Source organism: Blennius ocellaris (genome assembly GCF_963422515.1).
Source record: "Blennius ocellaris genome assembly, chromosome: 3".
Taxonomy (NCBI): Eukaryota; Metazoa; Chordata; class Actinopteri; order Blenniiformes; family Blenniidae; genus Blennius; species Blennius ocellaris.
Window position 1 is genome coordinate 27,286,079 of NC_137652.1, and position 22,286 is coordinate 27,308,364.

The 22,286-nt window shown below is 43.4% G+C and overlaps 1 protein-coding gene across 1 annotated transcript in view; it reads left to right on the forward strand.

Annotated features, from left to right (window-relative positions):
- Positions 1-22,286, forward strand: part of LOC308145072 (scavenger receptor cysteine-rich domain-containing protein DMBT1-like) — a gene marked incomplete at both ends in the record, with an annotated part of 128,229 nt that overhangs the window by 28,152 nt on the left and 77,791 nt on the right. The window contains one exon of the mRNA XM_080516405.1: positions 6,256-6,564. Within this exon, the coding sequence (XP_080372531.1) occupies positions 6,256-6,564 (309 nt within the window). The remainder of the gene's footprint in view (positions 1-6,255; positions 6,565-22,286) is intronic.

The following is a 22,286-nucleotide window of genomic DNA, read 5'->3' on the forward strand; positions in this document are numbered from 1 at the left end:
CCTTTAATCTGCAAGACAGAAGCCCCCCGTAAACCCCCCCCATCAAACAGGCATAGGAAGGCGGAGACTGACGGCCAGACTATGTAACACGCAGCATTTGCTGAAGATGCTCTCTCTCCTTCTGACTCTGCACTCTCTCTGCGGAAATGGTTCGAGCGCAGGAACCACTCGTGGAGAATTGCTCAAGAACCCAAGAATATTCTTGTAAAGGCCGGTACCATTTCTGTCTTTTGTAATAAACTCCTGTGTTAATCCATTCTCAAGGTTTGTAGGTTTATAACTCACTGTGTATCCTTTTCTCTCTTCTCGGGGAGAAAGATTGTCACTCCCTGTCAGTGCGGATTCGAAGGACCCAGACTTAGACACTGCTTAGTAGGGACTTTGTTGCATTTGTGTTGGAACTGGAATCGATGCGTGAATCATTTGGAGGTTCATTGCTGCTACAATTGTAGTAGACCACTAGATGTCACTGGTTTGGCCTTTGTTTGAGGCTTTGGAGCTTTGAATCTTTTTTCGGTACAATCAGGAAGAAGCCTCAAAAGGTTCACAAGGCTTCATTTGCCATCTCTAGACTGTACCACGGTGCAGTTATAGGATGGATTCACGCGCTCTGGGCGGCGCATACCATTGTAGCGGGGGTGTTTTACTGGTTTGGGGGAAACTTTATTTTATGTGCAGAAGGGATTTTATTTGCTAAAAATAATTTGGGGTGTTTATGCATTTTGTGTTTATTTGTTGCAGTTGTTATTTTTCAGTTAGAATGATTGTTATTTAGTTAATTGATTTATTCGGATAACTGGGCTCATCTGTGGGAGGAGCTGCAGGTATAAAAAGCCAGTAGAAGGCTCCAGAAGAGTCGTGGTTAGACCGTCTTGATGAGGGGAATTGAGCAGTTGGGCTGTGCAGCCGTTTGTGCAGGATCTGGCTGATTTAGCCTGGCAAACTTAAAACCAGTTTATTTCTGCATTTTTTTCCTAGTTTTGGTGTTGCTGTGTTCCGTTCTACATTTTGTTCTTTAGGACACTGTAAATATTTGCACCGTTTTAAGAAAAAGATGAAAATCAGAAAAATAAAAAAGCTCTTTTTTTTGGAAAACCGCTTCATCTCTCTCTGTTCACTCCGCCACCGACCATTCTTGCAACAGCCCTCTATTGTGGACATTTTCCATTTTGTAATAGAAAGGATATCAATCCATCTGTTTTTTATAAAGCCTTTGTGCAGACTGCTTGGAGCTGGAGTCACCCCCCGCTGACTTGAGATGAAAGGTCCGATACAACATGGACAGATTGGGTGGGTACATGGGACTTTAAAGTGGGTTAAGCATGACCAGCGCAGAGAGACCAACCCACGGCCGGTTTGTAGGCACCGAGGACATTAACGAACCTGGAGAGAAATAAACTCCACGCACAGGGAGAACATGCAAACTCTGCACAACATACCAGTGTCATGTCTTTGGCTTGTCGTTGGGCTGAATGTGACCAAATCTCAATGTTTTTGAAGAACAGAAACTGACAGAGAAAACTTCTAAACCTGCTACTATTTAGCTCAACTGAAATTAAAGTTTTTTTTAACTTAAAAACATTATTCAGTGTTTTTAATTGCCATTCCATATAGAGTATGTATATATGATTTAAAACATTTACAATGTGTGTGTGTGTGTGTGTGTGTGCGTGTGTGTGTGTGTGTGTGTGTGTGTGTGTGTGTGTGTGTGTGTGTGTGTGTGTGTGTGTGTGTGTGTGTGTGTGTGTGTTCCAAATTCCAGATGTCCAAGGTGTGACACGGTGAAGTGTTTGACCAGTTCTTAATCCATTCATAATCCTGACTTGTCATCCAGTTCAGTTTCATTTCTCATGAACAGTTGTTTTTGTTTTGAGATGAGTCAGAACACACAATGTTTCAATGGAATGCCGTTTGGTTATCTGATCAAGTCGCCCTCAGTTCAAATCCTATTTGAGGTTTATCAAGGCCATTTGTTGAGGCCCAAAGTTCGACCCAGAACCCGCCGGAGAGACTAAATCTCTGGTTTGGTCCTGAAGCAGCTTTGGGGTTTTGACCCAGAGGAGCTGGAGGAAGTTAAGGGGGACAAAGATATCTGGACTCTCCGTACTGAACGAAGACGCATGGATGAATGCAGAGTGTCATTCTTTATATAAGATGTCAGTGAAATACCAGAAACAGACGTCAGAAATAATTTTCTCTGGAGGTTGAAAACTCAGTGTTAAAAGTAAAGTTTGCTAGTCTGATGTATGGTGTTTTTCTTTTTCTTTTTTGTCATAAATGTGTCCCGAGAACTAAAAAAGCTACAGAATTACTCACTAAAAAAAAAAAGTGTGTATGTATAGAGTGGGTTATGTTTCATTTCTTTAGTTTCTCCAGACTCAAGGACGTGATCACTCAGAAGATAAAGACATGTACAGTCTACAGTGTACACTGCACATGATATGTTCCTGGTTATAAGTTACTGGAAGTTGGCTTTGGTTTTTAATTACTCACCCCCCCCCCCCCCCCCCCCCCCCCATACCGACACTAAAGTCTTGTAGAGGATGAAAGCACTAAGTTTTATTTTAGAAAAGAAAAAAGGAAAATAGGCCATGAATGCATGACTCCACTAAAAGATAAGGAGTACCAGCCTTGTGATATTCATATTTATTTCCTCAATGTATATTCAAACATAGCTGCATCTCTACGTTTGAGAGGCTGTTTTGATTGCTGAAAAGGTTTGAGAGCGCGATAAATAATTACAATTGATGACATAATAAAGACTAATAGGTCCAATGAGAACATGCAACAACGCTCACCCACCCAACGCAAACGTTGCTTTATCCAACTTGGAGAAATAGTACTGTTTAATTCAGGCACGATAGCTCAAACTTAAATATGACTCTTGTTTATGTAAAACAGTTATCAAGCAATGCAAACACTGAATGTACAGAAATCTCCAGTCCTAGTGTGAGGGACTAGGACATGAAGTTATAACAGCACACAAGATGATTTATTAAAATCTATTTTTTTTTCCGGAGTGGCAGAGAAAAACCCTGCAGCCGCAAAGGTGTGTATGTTGGCTGCGCAAACATGTGAGACGTCCTTGAAGTTTCAATAAGTGACCTTAGATTAACTGAAGAACCAGGATCTACATTGCCCCACACTTTTTTGTTCGTGTGCCAGTTCAATTTAAATTGACCCCACTTGTCTCGTTAGACAGGTTAGACAGATTAAACAGGCCTATAAAGTCCCACGGCTCTGCTCCGCAGTCACACTGCACCTGTTTCGCACCCGGTCACTGCGTTGCTGCTGAACGATGGGGGAACCAGGGGCCCTGCTCTTGCTCGTACTTCTGCATATTTTCACAGGAAGCACCTCAGGTAAAACCACTTGCTTTTCTGTCAACTAAGATTAGATGAATAGTTATTGAAATTAGATTTTTTTTTTTGACTTTCACTGCTTTTTTTTTTTAAACGCTAATGGTTATATATGTTTCATATGATTAATACGCCGTCCTTTCTTTCACATGTCGCCGTAGAGATGTAAATATGACTTTATACTCATCCTTCACCATCTTCTAAACTATTCTATCAAATTCAGAGCGCAACATGTGCAGGCCAGTAGTTCATCACAGGACCAGTTCACACTGACTCAAATTCACAAAATGTCAATTAATCTCAAATGTAGGTTTTTTGGGGGTTTTTTGGACTGTGGGAGGAAAATAGAAGCAAATTTCCCTTCAGTGTATAGCACCATTCAGATACATAGAAATTCACGGTGCTTTACAAGGAAATGAAGGAAGTATATTAAAATTAAGTGATGGGGGGGGAACAATTGATCATTTTAAATATAATAGAATAAGTAAAATCTATTGTTTGTTGGAAAGCTCCGAGCAGATAATAGCGTTTTTAAGGCCTGGTTAAAAATAAGTGAGTGTATTCAGGTAATTTGTTCCTCAGGTGAATAGTGTAGGAACTAAAAGCTGTTTCTCATTGTTTCTTTGGACTCTGAAATACTTATTAAACCTGGTCATGTGTGCCTCGGGCATCTGGATGATTCGTGTTCTACCGGTAAATCTGCATACCACATGTTGTGAATATTTCAGGTCTACAATATACTGTTTACAGTTGAAAATGTGAGATATCAAATAACCATTAAAATGTGGCATGAACTCATTTAATCTTTTTTTTTTTTAGGAAATGTGACCTGGCATATATACAAATACACAACACAATATGTACTAATATGTAGAGCTCATTTTGAGTTTCGTGATTTTAATTACAGCAAATGTGAAACTGTCCATTTGCCGTTCAACAGGAATCCTAACCACAAGCTGTGACTCATGTCACGATGAGGCCTTCTGCGTGGATCGAAAAGAACGTGGAGACACATTCTCGGACCTCGGACCTTACACTTGTTCGTGCAAAGATGGCTTTGTGGGTGATGGTCTGACCTGCTATGACGTCAAACTGTGCAGTGACTCGTCCTGCTGCAACCCGGGATACCGCTGGTCGCCAGAAAAGGGGTGTGTGGACGTCGACGAGTGCTCCCTCCCAGATCCTCCCTGCAACTCAAATCAGATTTGCAAAAACACACCAGGCTCCTTTGAATGCCTGGAGTCCGTGTCAGCATTCAGATCAGATGTTTCATCAAAGTCTTTCCAGGCTGTCTGCAGCGGGAGAGTTTGTCCGAGAGGCATGGACTGCATCTTGATTAATGGCACTTCTCAGTGTGTTGACCCCTGTCACGTCTACACTGTACTGAACGACGAATGGCGTTCAACAAATTTAAGTGGGAATGGAGTCCGTTGTGATCGAGATCGCCGCTGGCAAGGCTGGTATCGTATGTTCCTGGAGCAAGTCAATGCTCGTATCCCGGAGAGGTGTCCAGAGATGCATAGGTGCGGGACACATGCTCCGTTGTGGTTAGTTGAACCTCATCCCACAGAATCGGGAGTAATTGTAAATCGCACTGTGTGCAATCACTGGACCGACGGTTGCTGCCACTTCGCAAATCACCAAATCCATGTTAAACGCTGCTATGGACGGTACTATGTCTACAAACTGGTGGCGCCAACGGTATGTCAACTTGCATACTGTTCAGGTAATGATAGTAAAGAAATATCTTCACACGCATTCACACAAGTTAAATTTGTGCATTAAAATATATTCACTTTTTTTTGACAGAGCCGTTGGGCCCCGAGTATTTCACCACAACCACAGAACCACCTAACAGAACAACACCGTCTCACATCACCACACCACCTGGTAATGACACGGCGGTGGAGGGAGAAGTCCGCCTGGTCAATGGAGGAAACAGCTCCTGCTCAGGCAGAGTGGAGATCTTCCATGGTGGACAGTGGGGGACAGTGTGTGATGATCACTGGGACCTGGACAATGCCAACGTGGTGTGCAGGCAGCTGGACTGTGGAAGGGCCCGATCGGCTTTATCTAATGCAGCCTTTGGACCCGGCAGAGGGCCCATCTGGTTGGACAACGTCTTTTGTGATGGAAATGAACCCTCCATATCAGACTGCAGTCATCTAGGGTTTGGGGTCCACAACTGTGCTCATTTTGAAGATTCCAGCGTTATATGTGAAGGTAATTGTCAGGGTTCGTGAACTCAATTGCACGGCAGACAAGAAGCTCAGTTCAAAAGTGTTTATTATAAAAACCACAGCAGAACCAAAGTCAGGCAGTCCAAGGTCAAAACCAGTACAGGCGATAGAGGAGGAAATCCAGGAGGCAAAGTCGGGCAGGCAGAAGTTCAAAAAACACAAAGGCAACACGAGGAAAAAATGGCGGGTACGAATGGTGTGAGAATGCAGACGAACTGGCAACCAGACCTACAAGAGAGGGGAACTAAATACACACACTAATGACAAAAACAAACAGCTGCGACCAGGAGGAGGAAGCAGGAGAGCACAGGGGGGAGGAGTGAAAACTCTCAGGAAGGGAGGGGCGAGTGAGAGCAGGATCATGACACTAATCATTCATGAAATCCTTTTGATTTGCTCACATTAAATGATAAAATGAACTCGTGGTGCAGAGAAATGTTTACTTCTGCACAGGCTGTTGTTGTCTTCTAAGTTCTCAGAATATTTTCTTCCAGGTCTGTCAGACAGCAACAGCACAGCCTGGCCAACCAGTCCATCTGTGAACATCACAGCCTGGCCAACCAGTCCATCTGTGAACATCACAGCCAGACCTCCATTACCAACTCCGTCTCACAACATCACCACACCACCTGGTAACGACACGGCGGTGGAGGGAGAAGTCCGCCTGGTCAATGGAGGAAACGGCTCCTGCTCAGGCAGAGTGGAGATCTTCCACTTTGGACAGTGGGGGACGGTGTGTGATGATCACTGGGACGTGCTCGATGCTGAGGTGGTGTGCAGGCAGCTGGGCTGTGGCAGAGTTCTCTCGGCACCAACAAATGCACGCTTTGGACAAGGCAGAGGGCCCATCTGGATGGACGACGTCATGTGCAGAGGAAGTGAAACGAGGCTGTCCCAATGCCGCCACCAAGGGATTGGTTCTCACAACTGTGGCCACCATGAGGATGCCGGAGTCGTCTGTGAAGGTGAGTACAGATTTGCGCTGCTCGACATACTGCAGTTTGTGTTTTTGCCCACCTACTCACCTATAATTTCCTTTCTTTCCCTTGTAGCCAGTTCACCAGTGAGGCTGGCCAACTCTGGGAGCCGCTGCTCAGGCAGAGTGGAGATCTTCCATGCTGGACAGTGGGGGACAGTGTGTGATGATCACTGGGACCTGGACAATGCCAACGTGGTGTGCAGGCAGCTGGACTGTGGAAGGGCCCGATCGGCTTTATCTAATGCAGCCTTTGGACCCGGCAGAGGGCCCATCTGGTTGGACGACGTCTTTTGTGATGGAAATGAACCCTCCATATCAGACTGCAGGCATCCAGGCTTTGGGGTCCACGACTGTGCTCATGTTGAAGACGCCAGTGTTGTATGTGAAGGTGAGGGCATGTCCATGCTTTAACATGTTCTAACACTAATGGTATTTTTAATTTCCAAAAATCCCCATCATAAATGATTTGATCTCATTTTCTTTTCTTTCTTTCCTTGTTTTCTTTCCCTCCAGCGCTGCACCCACCACAGCATGCTTTTGCTCTTTATTGTCAGCAGAGCAAAATGCAGGTACGGGTGCAGGCAAGTAGCCTGGTCGATTACGGGTTCGACCCAATGTCTGGCCACTTTGCTGATCGCAACTGCACCATGGTCAGACAGAGCAATGGCTGGATTTGGTATGAAGTCGACACTCAACCAGGAGCCTGTGGAAACCTAATGAGGGTATTAATTCTTTCTTTGACAAAAGTACTTGTATGTCCTGCTACATCTTCTTCGTTAGAAATCTTATCATGAGCGATGTCATCATCAGTGCTGTTTACAGATGCCTGGATGCTTAATCCATAGTCATTTTTATATTCCCAGGTTGTAATAATCCAGTATGGATTATCAGATTTAAGACTGTATGCTCAAGTTCATTTGACTTATTTATCATTGTCTAATTACTTCCACATGTGCCAGAGCTGCTCTATCTTTCCCCCGTTCTTCCAACCACTGACAACTTAATCATCTGTCTTTCAGACCAACCGCACACACGTCACATATGTCAACAACATATTCATCTATTCAGCACAAAACTCATCTTTCAGCGCTCCAAGCAGAGTTCCCATCTCCTGCACGTATCCTCTGGAGGCAGACAGCACCCTTGATGCGTATATCAGCCCTTTCCTTGTGTAAGTAACCATTCAGTGACATCATTTGCTGTTTGTGGGGCAAACATTGGCAACTGTGAAGATCGTTGATTTGATTTACTTTTCTTTAGTATAATAAAAACAATACTTCAGAATTATCATTACTGTTGTTTTTGGCATTGTTATTATTATTAAGATAGAACCCCAAGTTTACTTTGCATTGGGTTTGTGGTTTGAATAACATTCGCCTTCAAACTAGAAAACATCCAGAATTGGATGACTTTCAGGATGTGATGACTTGTTTTCACGTTTTTTAAAACAATTTTTTGTTTTTTTTTCTTTGACAGGGAGGAAGGTGGTATTTCAGGCGTGGGCAGCCAATTCACACCTGCCATGTCTCTGTACCGTAACCCTTCGTTCAGTGAAACGTACCCACCGGGCCCCGTCAACATCTCAGTTGGCAGCCCACTGTATGTGGGGGTCTCTGTGCAGGGCAGAGGTCCACGCTTTGTGGTTGTCCTGGAGGACTGCTTCGCGAGTCACTCTCGAAGCCCTCATACTCCTGTGAAATACCCTTTGATCCAGAACAAGTACGTGCACCTCCTCAGCCTCAGCAGAAGCCTTGTGGTAAACCAGTAACATCACCAGTGATCTCCTCCGTCTTTCCCCGCAAGGTGTTCCGTTGACCCCCGGCAGGTGCAGGTGATCGAGAACGGCAGATCAACACGGGCTCGTTTCTCTGCTCTGTTTTTCCTACCAAACGGGCAACACAGAACCGTGTTTCTTCACTGCAACCTCACCCTCTGTGACAGGGGGAAGTACAACTGCTCCACCGTGAGTCACAACTTTCACTTCATCAGCACAAAAAAATATTAGTATTGCTAGATAGACAGACAAGTAAGCTTTTTTTTTTTTTGGGATGTCCCTTATTCTCATCTTAACTAATCGTTGTCTCTTTCTCCTCCTCCCGTCCTCCATCTGTACCTTGTAGTATTGTAGCAGAAGGAGAACAAGTCGCTCTGTTTCCAGCTCTGCTTCGGCGACTCCCGTCTCTATTGGGCCAATCACTTGTAAGTCTGACACTTCAAAACTAATGTTTCCTCACAGAGTCTAATGGTTGAAATAATAAAACACTTTTTTTTTTTGTCTTTTTTTATCCCTAGGGGCCAATTAAATGGCATGAGCTCCACAAAACAGCAAAACCAAACCCAACTTTGTACCCAACTTTGATATTGTTTTTTAACTCTTGATCTGAAAAATTATGGTTTTTGCTGTGTATACTAAAATCTTATTTGTCTTTGTAGTTTCCTGTCATTTCCTAATCGGTGGTTGAAAGAAAAGTTTAATAAGAAATAAAAATGTTTTATTCTCTGCATCTCCTTGTTTATTTTCATTTGAGACTGGCATCCCAATTCTATCACAGTCAATAACATTCATATTTTGTTTTATAGTTGTTGGTTGTTTTTTTTAATTATTGTTTTGCAAGGTCAAGGTACCTTCTGTTGGGTCGGCTGTGGCCTACAGGCTGTGTGTGCAGGGTTCCACGATGATGATGACGATGATGATTTTATTCCAGACATGTATAGATTCACAATTATGTGTATAGTTAATACATAAATCCACCCATATCCCTCACATGTTACAATATGACGAGAGAAAGGTAGGGTAAAGACTCGTTTACCCTACCTTAGGGCTGCCGCCTTTTCAATCAGCGCCTGCTTGCCATGGCGACGCCGGCCAGTAGTATTGACTAGAGATTAGTTCCGCCTGGTTTTGTACTGTTTGTGGCAGATTATGGCTCCTGAAAGGATTTTTTTATTTTTTGTACCCTTGAACTACGTCACTACACCCTGCAAACAACAGAAAGTCCATAACATTCTCACACGTCAGGATCTTTGCCGCCTGTCAGAGGAAACTTGTTAAGGCGCGCAGGTCGAGGAGATGACTCAAAGCAAAATAAACGATGCTCTCACGTTGGTATCTTCAGCCTCTTGCTTAGCATATTTATTAGTCGGACAACTTGGTAGCACGGGAGAACAGCAGCCGTGACCATGAGCACATGAGGAACACCATAAAACAACTTCCTGTATGCGTCTTCAAAATAAGAACCTCTTTTAGACAGAGAATAAGAGCGCTCTAATAACATATTTAACACCCCCACTCGCTGTTAGCTCACTGGGTAAAACACATACGGTCAATGGCAGTACATAAACATTTACATTTTTACATGCCAAACATTTTCTTTGCAAAACCTTTTAACTTTTGTTTCGTGGCTGGCTTTGTCAAAACATCAGCAATCATTTTATCAGTAGGACAATATTCCAGAATAACCTTCCCTGTGGTTACAACACCTCTGATGAAATGATATTTCACGTCAATGTGCTTACATCTTTGTCTGTTAACAGGATTCTTTGTTAATGCTATTGTACCTTGGTTGTCTTCGTACACTTTTGTTTTAGCATATTTGTATTTGTCTAAGTCTTTTAGTAGCTGCTCTATGTAAAGACACTCTTGTATAGCTGAAGCTAAAGAGATGTACTCTGCTTCACATGTAGAGAGGGCTACTGTCGGTTGTTTTCTTGTTTTCCATGAGATAAGTGAACTCCCTTCACATAGACTGGCACAATATCCTGATGTGCTACGTCTGTCTGTCTCATTTGATGCCCAACTTGCATCACAGTAAACTTTTAGACCAAGTTTCTCTTCAGTATTCTTTTTGAAGTGTAGTCCTTGTTCAGTTGAACCTGTTAGATACCTGAATACATGTTTTACTGTATTCCAGTGTTCAACAGTTGGTTCACTAAAGTGTTGAGAAAGTTTACTGACAACATAAGTTATGTCAGGTCTGGTGCAAGTGGATAAGTATATTAAACTCCCCACTGCCTCTCTGTACCGTCTGGGTTGTTCCAACTTTCCTGCATTTTCTGTGTAATCAAGTTTTGGTTCACAAGGAGTCTCTCTCGGTTTACAGTTTTGCATTTCAAACCTTTCTAAGATCTTTTTCACATATCTCTCTTGTGACATTTTGACTTGTCCGTTAGTTTGTTCAAAATCTATTCCTAAGAAATATTTCAGTACTCCCAAGTCTTTCATTTTGAACCTCTGAGTCAACATTCTTTTTACATCAAGCATTGCCTTTTCACCATTAGCAGCTAGAATGAGATCATCTACCCATACTATGAGGATTATCTTTTCACCATGTTTTTCCCTGGTGTACACACAATGATCTGCAGCATTTTGCACAAAATCATTTTCACATAGGTATGAGTGTAACACAGCATTCCAGTTTCTGCCTGACTGCTTGAGTCCGTACAACGATTTGTTGAGTCTACATACCAGTTTTTCACCAGTTTTCGATCTTCTCTCGTAACCTTGTGGCTGATCTATGTAAATTTCACAGTCAATGGGTGCGTGTAGGTACGCTGTCTTGACATCCATCTGATGCAAGATCAAGTCTTCCTGTGCTGCTTTCTGCATGACAACTCTGACACTTGTCATGTCAGCTGTAGGTGAGAATGTCTCTTCATAGTCTGTTCCTGCTTTCTGGTTGTAACCTTTAGCAACAAATCTTGCTTTGTACTTATTGGATCCATCTGTGTCCATTTTGAGTGCATAGACCCATCTCCCTCCCAGTGATTGTTTACCTGGTGGTAACTGAGTCAGTTGAAAAGTCTCGTTTTCCTTCAGTGAATGCATCTCCTCGTCCATGGCGCTTTTCCACTCTCTTGACTTGGATGATGTCACTGCTTCCTGAAATGTCTTTGGTGTGTCACACACTGCTCGATAACAGAAATCAACACAAGTTTGTAATTTGTCCATCACATCATCTGTCTCAAAATCTTGTAGATAGACTGGTTTCTGTTTTGTTCTGGTTGGATTTCTCCTGATCACACTCTCAGCATTAGCTTCTACTTGCTCAGTCTCTACATGTTCATCTATAACTTCAGAACTGTTCTCAGGTTGTGTTGCTTCTTCTTCTTTGTCTTTTGTGTCACAGAGTCCATTGTCAAATTCTGCATGTGACTTAACTGTTTGTGTTTCCTTCTCTCGGCTTGTTTTGGTTGTAAATTTCACCAACCTATGCTTTTGGACCTTTTCTGTTTCAGGGTAATATACCAGATAGGCTGGGCTGTTTTTATCGTAACCTACGAAAATGCCTTGTTCGCATCTGGCATCTAGCTTGCCCTTCTCATGTTTGTAGCAAAAACACGTTGATCCAAACTTTTGCATTTGGGATAGATTTGGTAGTTTTCCTGTCAGTAATTCGTACGCTGTTTTCTTCGTACGTCTATTGTAACATCTGTTTCTCACATGGGCAGCTGTCTGAATTGCATAGTTCCACAGTGTGTTTGGTAACTTGCTTTTTAACAGCAAACATCTAGCCATGTCAAATAACGTTCGCCAACCTCGCTCTGCTGTGCCATTTTGGTGTGGCGAGTAAGGTGCAGATGTCTCATGTCGGATTTTGTTCTTAGTTAACAACACTTGGAAATCTCGACATGTGAACTCAGTGCCATTATCTGAACGCATACACTTGACTTCACCGTAGGGAGCTACATCAGCTAAAAACCTTTCTGTAGCTAGAACTGCATCACTTTTTGACTTTAGGAAATACACTAGTATTGCACCAGAGTAATCATCGGTAAAAGACTGTGTGTACTTGTACCCCTCAATACTTGTTGTTTTCATTGGGCCTGCTAAGTCAGTATGGATAAGCTCTAAGGGTTTCTCTGCTTTAATGTCTGGCTCTCTACTTCTTGTTTGAGAAAACTTGCCTTTTGTACAGATTTCACACATCTGATCTGGCTTCACTGCATTTCCCTTAATGTCCATACCTTTGACCACGCTTTGGAGTTTGATTACATCCTCAAAATTACAGTGCCCAAGTATCTCATGCCAGGTTTGTACATCATGACACACTTTACACTGGTCAGTATTATCAACAGTAGGTAAGTAGTACAGCTTTTCACTCTCATGAATGCTAAATCTGTTACCATCTTTGGTTACCATGTGACTGTCTTCTCTCTTGAAGATCACTGTTGCACCTCCATTCGTTGCTCTTGACACTGAAAAGATGTTGTGGGGATACGAAGGCATGTACAGAGCATCCTGCAGCTGTGCTCTGTGCTGTCGTCCATCGCTGTCTAGGAGATGTATCATCGCTGTTCCTCTGCCTTGAGCAATTCCACTGCAGCGCGTCCCATCAGCAAGCTCCACTGAATGAGTCTCTGGTCGGAATGTGTCATCAAAGCTTTGAAATGTTTTTACATCGTTCACAATATGGGATGTCGCTCCTGCGTCCACCATAATGCCTTTCATCTTGACTTTGGGGATTGAACCATCACCTTTGGTTTGTGCAGCCTTGAAGAAGTAGTCGCTCGCTTCTTCATCTGTGACCTTTCTTGCATTGTCCTGTTTATCTTTCTTTCTACACAAAGTTTCTTGGTGTGTGTTGCTTTTGCAAAAGCTGCACCACACTTTTCTGGTACATTTCCTTGCTCTATGTCCTTTAATTCCACATTTGAAGCATGTCATATTTACATCTTCACCTTTTCCTAGGTTGCTGGTATATTTCTTATGGGAATTTCTTCCCTGCCTTACATCAGTTTTCATCACATTATCTGTGGTCTCCGTTGTGCTCATTTTCTCTGATTCTTCATATATTCGTAATCTTCGTTTGAAGTCAGCAAATGTCACAGTGTCCTCATTTTGCGTTATATGAACGGCAAGTGGTTTGTAAGCGTCTGGTAAACCACCAAGAATCATGGCTATGATCAAACTGTCACTAAGAGTCTCACCGGCATCACGTAGAGCTGTGATCAGGTTCTCTGCTCGGATGATGTAGTCCGTAGTTGACTCGTTGTCCGTCTTCCGTAGCCTGGTCAAGGACGTGTACAGATTGATGATCCGTGGCTTGCTTTTCCCTGAGTAATGCTCCCTCAGTATTTTCAATGCTTTTCTGCCGTCGTATTCAGCCTCATGTCTGATAAGCGACAAACTTTTATCATCTATTAGCCTTATTAGCTCTGCGTAGCAATCTGGATTCTTGGTCCCATCTGCTGCTGTCTGCGCCTCACCAACTGGCTCATTCAAAATAGTCTCTTTCAACTTTAAGGTGTGTAAATGTCCCAAAAACCTCGCTTCCCACAGGTCGTACTTGTCTTCCGATCCATCGAAGAACATCTGCGGGGACAGGGCTCCACGAGTCGCCATTTTGTCTTCCCTCGCACTTTTTCTTGACTTGAACTTTGCTCGCGTAATACGTCGCGTTTAATTCTTCGTCAACAATGATCTGTCCTTTATTTTCAAAATGTCCATGGTAAGCTCCGCGTAAATACGTCACGTTTGCTTTTACCTTTCTCCGTGTCTCGCTATTTCTTCGGCTCAAATCCGCCCTTGCGCACCTTCCATAGCAGCCTTGTCGGTCCGTCGGCTCTACCTTGCCTGTGTGACCGCTGTCTGGGTGCCTGGGCCCATAACCTGTTAAGGCGCGCAGGTCGAGGAGATGACTCAAAGCAAAATAAACGATGCTCTCACGTTGGTATCTTCAGCCTCTTGCTTAGCATATTTATTAGTCGGACAACTTGGTAGCACGGGAGAACAGCAGCCGTGACCATGAGCACATGAGGAACACCATAAAACAACTTCCTGTATGCGTCTTCAAAATAAGAACCTCTTTTAGACAGAGAATAAGAGCGCTCTAATAACATATTTAACAAAACTCAACCATTTTTACAGTGCGTTGTGGTATTTTAGTGTGTGTCGTGGTATTTCACAGTGCGTTGTGGTATTTTAGTGTGTGTCGTGGTATTTCACAGTGCGTTGTGGTATTTTAGTGTGTGTCGTGGTATTTCACAGTGCGTTGTGGTATTTTACTGTGTGTTGCAGTATTTCACAGTGCGTTGTGGTATTTTAGTGTGTGTTGCAGTATTTCACAGTGCGTTGTGGTATTTTAGTGTGTGTTGCAGTATTTCACAGTGCGTTGTGGTATTTTAGTGTGTGTTGCAGTATTTCACAGTGTGTTCTAGTATTTCATTGTGTATCGTATAGAGTCCCACCACTATGATGTCTTTCAATGTTTCGCCAAAATGAATAAATAATGAGACTAAGTCATATTTAAAATGCAAAAGAGAATTTTATTGAAGCAGAAAGTGATGAAGAGTCATTTCATCATGTGAGCAACATTTTGATTCGTGGCGAGATTTAAATTGTAGGTCAAACATTTTTGCACTCAAGAAGAGAACCCTGATTGAATGAAGTGGTTAAAGTGATATTTAGAACTGGTTGCATGATTCTCGGAGAGCAGGCTCAGCTCGGTCACCACCGCAGCGCTCAGCGGTACAAACACATGTGGAAGGTGTAGCTCCCCGAGGAGCTCTTGGTCTTGTACATCTTTTTGACGACGGCGCCGGCCTTCTCGTAGGCACTGGCAGCTTTGTCGGTGAGCATCCCGATGCCTTTGATGGAGTTGTTCACAGGAACAGCTGCTCTCTTCCGGTCCCCATGCTAAGATCCACGTCGACCTTGATGTAACCCTTGTCGGGGGTTGGCGGAGAACTTCAGGTCCCCGATGGCACTCTGACTGTCAGTGAGGTACCAGATGTAGACCCGGTCCTCCGCCACAAACTTGTTGGTGTAGTCATCCATTCTGTTGTAACCTGCCCGAAGGAGTTGACGATATTCTGACCAGGAGGAGGTGGCCTTGATCCCCATGATGTACACCGGGGTCTCTCTCTCCACCCACAGGTAGGCCCAGTGTCCTCCGACGGCCTGGTTCAGATCACAGGTCAGCCTCTCCCGGCCCTGTTGGATCTGCTTGGCTTCGTCTTGCACACCGTTGGGGACGTGAAGGCTTTTGATGGCCACGTCAGCACCAGTGGAACCCTTGAGGAACCACACGTAGGTCGGGGATCCTCCAGCGCTGAGGTTCTTGTGGACCTGCCGGTACGTTGCATCTCGGTGGTGTATGAAAACTGAATCCTGGTGATGGCCTCAACACCAGTTTCTTCTTTGTACCAGAGGTACACCTTGTCTCCTGATGGTAGTTGGTTCAGAGGGCCTTCAACCTTTGTGAACCCGTCTGCAATGAGTTGAGTCTCCTCAGTTTTGTTCAGGGAAACGTCAATCTGAGTGATCGGCATTTTGGATTCCTGCATCAAAACAAGTGGAAATATTCATGAGTGGACATCAGATTGTACAAGATGTGTGTTTACACACCATTAAAAAGAATCAAAGTTACAACACTGTGTGGATTGTAGGAACTGTGTCCTGGTTATTCTGTGTGCCTGTCTCTTTAAGAGGAGAGGTGGAAGGATCACTATCCTGCCGCCTGTTTGATTTGAATCTTTTTATTTTACTTCGGTTGGATTTTCGGTGTAAAACTAGTCCTGCAGCAAAACTTACAAAAAATATGTGGATAGTTCGTTTTGACTTTTGTTCATAATTTGGAGAAAAGTTTCTGCAAAAATCTGTAAAGGTGAAACCAGTCAGCAGTGAGCAGCAGGGACACACAGGTTCACGTGAAATGTTGTACTTTCAGTTTTCCTGCTGGCTCCAACACTAATTGGAGACGACATGCTTTACCTAGACTTGAAACTTGTGAACACATAAATGACAAAATATCAAACTATTTGACTATAATGCAGACAAGGATCCATTTTTTAAAGTTTCATGTCTCTGAGCAGGATCCATCGTCTCCCTGGATGTGGCTGCCCACCGAATCCAAGAAAAGGATGTTTCAATGTGGAAAAAGGAATTAATAAAGCAGGATTAATTCAGTCAATGAACGGCTTGAATGTCACTATCTCTATTTCCACAGGATTCATTCTTTGTGAAACATCAGACCACGACACCCTCCTGGAAACAAGCTCACATATTTCAGGTCTTGATGGATATTTTTAAACGACGACATTTAGTATTTTGTAAGAAGATTCTGAGTTGGGTGAGGTGCAGCAGTCAAATTGCATTAAAATCATGTAAAGAGCATTTGTTATGACAAAATAAATATAAACAAAGTAAAATGTAAACAGTTGAATGCTTACGTTTCTTGGTCTGGACGCTGCTGGACGCTGCTGGACGCTGCTGGACGCTGCTGTCTTCACAAAGAATCGTCCGTCTTTATATACAGAACAAATCTCTGATGTTGACTGAAATCACCATATGTATGCGTCACGGAGTGAGCCGTGACGCTTACGCCCAGTCACACACACACACCCAGTCACTCACGCAGGCGCATAGACGCATAGGCAGCTATCGGCCGGCATATTTAAACATCAGCTGACCTACTGCGGGGAGTAACATTTCATGTCCATTCAGTTACCTGTCTTGGTTGACCTGGTTTAAGATTCCACACTTCACCGTTTTCCATAACTTCTCACTAAGCAGTTGTTACAGAGTGTGCAGGGAGGCCTACCGCCATTTTGTATCATTTCTTTGTTTTTGTTTTCACCACTCTCATTTCAACACGTGCCATATCTCTAAACATTCATTCATCTGTTAAAACATAGTACCGGTAACAAGACACACTTACACACGGCCATTTTCAGTTTAATGTTTCAACAAACTTACAAGCACATAGATATTTCCGTAGACTCGCCAGCTTCACTCCAGCACTTCCTCCTTTCTGGGGCGAAGCCGAAGGACTGTACTAGAGATGGGATGATTGACGCTGAGGCTCCGAAGCCGGCGCTCCGAAACGCTGCGCCGAGGCTTGTATCAAATTTCCGCGATCACGTGACCGCTTCCACCGTCATCGATCACACCGAACCACCGGAAGTAATACGACTGATTCGAAACTTTGGCGGGACTTCACTCGTTATAACGAGACGCGAGATTCCCAGCATTCCCCCCCTGCTTCATTGTGTTCTGAGAGAACTTTGACAGTGAGGACTTGCCTGCTTTAGTGATGGAGAATTGAGTGGAAGAAAGCGATCCCGTGTATGGGAACACTTTGACCTGGTGTCACCCACCAAGGTAGGTGTTTTATATTATCTTATAATAATGATAATAATAATAATAATAAACATAGTCTCATGTAATTTACTTTATACGGTATTGCATAATATCTGCCCGTGACACTTCTAAGAATATAATATAGAGAAAATGAATGAATGTTATGATATTGTAATAATTTCAACTTCATATTATCTTGACTGTTTCAATATTTCTTAATGTTTTTTTTAATGCATTTAGGTTCAGTGCCTCATATGCGAGTTGGTGTATGGAAACAACACCTCCTCTACGTTGCGGCATCTTCGTGCCAAGCATGAGCATGCAGCAACTTCTGAGCCGAGCACCTCAGCTGAAGCGAACCCGGCTGACCCTTCTGGTATGTAAATGATCAATACAACCTAGTCTACTGTTGAATCAAAATAAGATGTAATAGTTGCACACATGTAACCTAAATATTTTTCTTTCATCAGTGTCCAGGAAGCAACAGCTGGATGAGGCCTTGCTGAACATCATTGTTAAGGATACACAGCCTTTGTCTGTGGTGGAGAATGAAGGCTTTAGGGCCTTTGTCCACCTCCTGGATCCAACATACACCATCCCAGGGAGGAAGGCCCTGAAACAGATGTTGGAGTCCAAATACAAGTCCACACACAACCAGGCTGTGGCAGAAGTTTCGAAGGCATCCACTATCTGTTTAACTGCAGATATGTGGACATCCATTAACATGGATGCCTACTTGGCAGTGACTGGACACTTCATAACTGAAGAGCTCCAGCTCCAAACTGTACTACTTGGTGTCAAGCACTTCCCACGCTCCCACACTGCAGCACATATTGCAGAGGCCAAAGTTACTCTACTGGCAGAGTGGGGAATTAGGAACAAGGTGAGGTGTCTAGTCACAGACGCAGCACCGAACATGATCGCGTCTGCCAATTTAATTAATGTGCGTCATGTGAACTGTTTTGCCCACATGTTGAATCTGGTGGTAAAGAAATCCCTGACGCAGACACCGGAACTGTATGACATTCGCACCAGGGCTCGTAAAATTGTTGGACATTTCAAATCGAGCACATCAGCAAAAGAAAAGCTGTGTGAAATACAGCGACAGATCGGCCGACCAGAGCACAAACTTGTACAGGAGGTGGACCCCCGCTGGAACAGCACATTCTCAATGCTCCAGCGGCTGTATGAGCTGAGGGAGCCTCTGGCTGCAGCACTCAGCAGCCTCAACACCACACTCTCGCCATTTTCCGTGGAGGATTATGAAAGCATAAATCAATGCATCACAGTCGTCTCTTCCTTCCACCAGGCCACAGAAGAAATGTCCCTTGAGAAGAGGGTCTCTGGATCAAAAGTGATCCCAATTGTAAAAATGCTGAAGCACCAAATTTCCAGACAGTGTGCTTCAGTAACACACCACACCGCCAGTAACCTCATCCAGAACATAAACACAAACCTGCTAGAGAAATGTGCCATGCTGGAAAAAGTTTCTTCACTAACGCTTGCAACATTACTTGACCCTAGATTTAAAGTGATGGGGTTTTGTAGCACATCAAACTGTCAGGCAGCGGTGGAAAGGCTCACCAGGGAATGTGCTAATGTGATGCCTGAACCAGCTCTGCCACTGCCACCTGCAGAGGGTCCGTCCAGTCAAAGCAACAGCCTCTGGGACCTGCTGGACGGCCACATGGAGGCACAGCAGCCATCAAATTGCACCGCCAGTGCAATTGCAGAGGTCCAGAGGTAAACATTTTTTACTTTACTTTTTATATTTTGTTTTGTATTCATCTCTTGCTGAAATGATACTGATGTTATATTTTTTCTTTACTTATCCAGATATCTGAAGGACAAATTGCTGCCCAGATCAGATGACCCATTAAAATATTGGCTGCTCCAAAAAACTGCATACCCACACCTTTTCACAGTGGCGATGCAATATCTTTCCACGCCAGCATCCTCAGTGCCATGTGAGAGAATCTTTTCGAAGGCTGGCGAGATCGTCAGCCAAAGAAGAAGCCGCTTAAAGCCGAGCACAATCGAAAAGATTTTGTTTTTGAATAAAAACTTGTAAAAAAAAAAAAAAAAAGTGCACAAAAAAAAAAGTCCCCAAGCACATTTCCCTTATGCACACATAATAATTCCCTTGTAGCACAAGCACAATCCCATATATTCACCAATATACATTGTTGCATTTGAAGCATCACACAAACCCAGTCCCACTTTTAAGTAATTATAGGTGACACATTTAACATTTTATTAGTCAATTGACAATATACAGTAACACTTTCATGTGAGAACAATGATTCTTCGAATGAAGACAAAAACTGTTGAAATTGATCAAGCCCAGCCTGGCCTGACTGGTCATTAATATCTAAAGATAGGCCTCGGGGGATTGTGGAAGCCCGGTGACATGAGACGGGGGTTGAGTACAGTTCTTTGTTTGTGAAAGGCTGGTGACATGCGATGGGGGTTTGAATGCTAATCTGTGATTGTGTGAAGCTCACTGGGGGATGTGCCTCAGCAACTTCCCTTTTATCTGCAAGACAGAAGCCCCCCGTAAACCCCCCCCATCAAACAGGCATAGGAAGGCAAAGACTGACGGCCAGACTATGTAACACGCAGCATTTGCTGAAGATGCTCTCTCTCCTTCTGACTCTGCACTCTCTCTGCGGAAATGGTTCGAGCGCAGGAACCACTCGTGGAGAATTGCTCAAGAACCCAAGAATATTCTTGTAAAGGCCGGTACCATTTCTGTCTTTTGTAATAAACTCCTGTGTTAATCCATTCTCAAGGTTTGTAGGTTTATAACTCACTGTGTATCCTTTTCTCTCTTCTCGGGGAGAAAGATTGTCACTCCCTGTCAGTGCGGATTCGAAGGACCCAGACTTAGACACTGCTTAGTAGGGACTTTGTTGCATTTGTGTTGGAACTGGAATCGATGCGTGAATCATTTGGAGGTTCATTGCTGCTACAATTGTAGTAGACCACTAGATGTCACTGGTTTGGCCTTTGTTTGAGGCTTTGGAGCTTTGAATCTTTTTTCGGTACAATCAGGAAGAAGCCTCAAAAGGTTCACAAGGCTTCATTTGCCCATCTCTAGACTGTGCCACGGTGCAGTTATAGGATGGATTCACGCGCTCTGGGCGGCGCATACCATTGTAGCGGGGGTGTTTTACTGGTTTGGGGGAAACTTTATTTTATGTGCAGAAGGGATTTTATTTGCAAAAAATAATTTTGGGTGTTTATGCATTTTGTGTTTATTTGTTGCAGTTGTTATTTTTCAGTTAGAATGATTGTTATTTAGTTAATTGATTTATTCGGATAACTGGGCTCATCTGTGGGAGGAGCTGCAGGTATAAAAAGCCAGTAGAAGGCTCCAGAAGAGAGTCGTGGTTAGACCGTCTTGATGAGGGGAATTGAGCAGTTGGGCTGTGCAGCCGTTTGTGCAGGATCTGGCTGATTTAGCCTGGCAAACTTAAAACCAGTTTATTTCTGCATTTTTTTCCCTAGTTTTGGTGTTGCTGTGTTCCGTTCTACATTTTGTTCTTTAGACACTGTAAATATTTGCACCGTTTTAAGAAAAAGATGAAAATCAGAAAAATAAAAAAGAGCTCTATTTTTTGGAAAACCGCTCCATCCCTCTCTGTTCACTCCGCCGCCGACCATCCGAGACATTTCTCATATTTGAATCTGTAATAGCGGCATTTATAACAATAAAAGAAGTATGAAAAATGGGAAACTGCATGTTGAAACATGTGCTCGTTTGGCTGAGTGGGGGAAGAACAGAAACAGAGACAGAGACAGTTCATGGCTTGGTGGCAATAAGTGAGACAACATCACACTGCAGGGACAGAGACAGGATCAGAGGAAGATGGAGAAAAAAGGGGGGAGTAGTTAAGCCCACACCCCCGTTCATATGTAAACAGTGGTTTAAGTAGAAGGAAAAGAAATAGAAAGGTGATTTATTTTGAAGGAAAAGAGGAAGTGTGTTTTGAAGGAAAAGTATGTTATTTTGATGGCCATTATGGAAAGAAAATGAAGAGGCAGATGACAAGGAAGAAGTTGTGACAGGAACAAGGCAGGTAGAGAAGTTAGGCCAGCAAATGAGAGAGATGAGTGTTGGAATTGTGGAAAGATGGGATATTTTGTATGAGAATGTAGGAAAAAGTGAAGAATTTGAAATGGATTTGAGGGACATTCTAGCAGCATGTGAAGAATTTAGCTGGAAACTAGAATTAACACTGTTAGAGACAGGGAAAACGCCTCTGACCGCCTCTCTGTCTCCCACAACCAGGGCTTGCTCATAGCCCACCCCTGCACCGACATTAACACAAATGCTAATCCAATGTAGCCACTTTGTTTCCTGCATTCAGGCAGACTTGAGTTGTAAGCAGCAGCAGAAATTCCATCCCTAAACAGTAATAGCAAGACACCCTGCTATTAACCTCTGATTGGACTCAAAACATCACTGTCCACTTAACAAGTACACTTGAATTATATTTTGTGCACAACTTTGTCAGACACATAGCTACGTTGAAACACTAGTTAGGACTCAGTATGACTTACACATAGTCATATACATGCATTTACATGCAGCTCTCATCAAGGTGACCCCCCTTCTCTTTCTC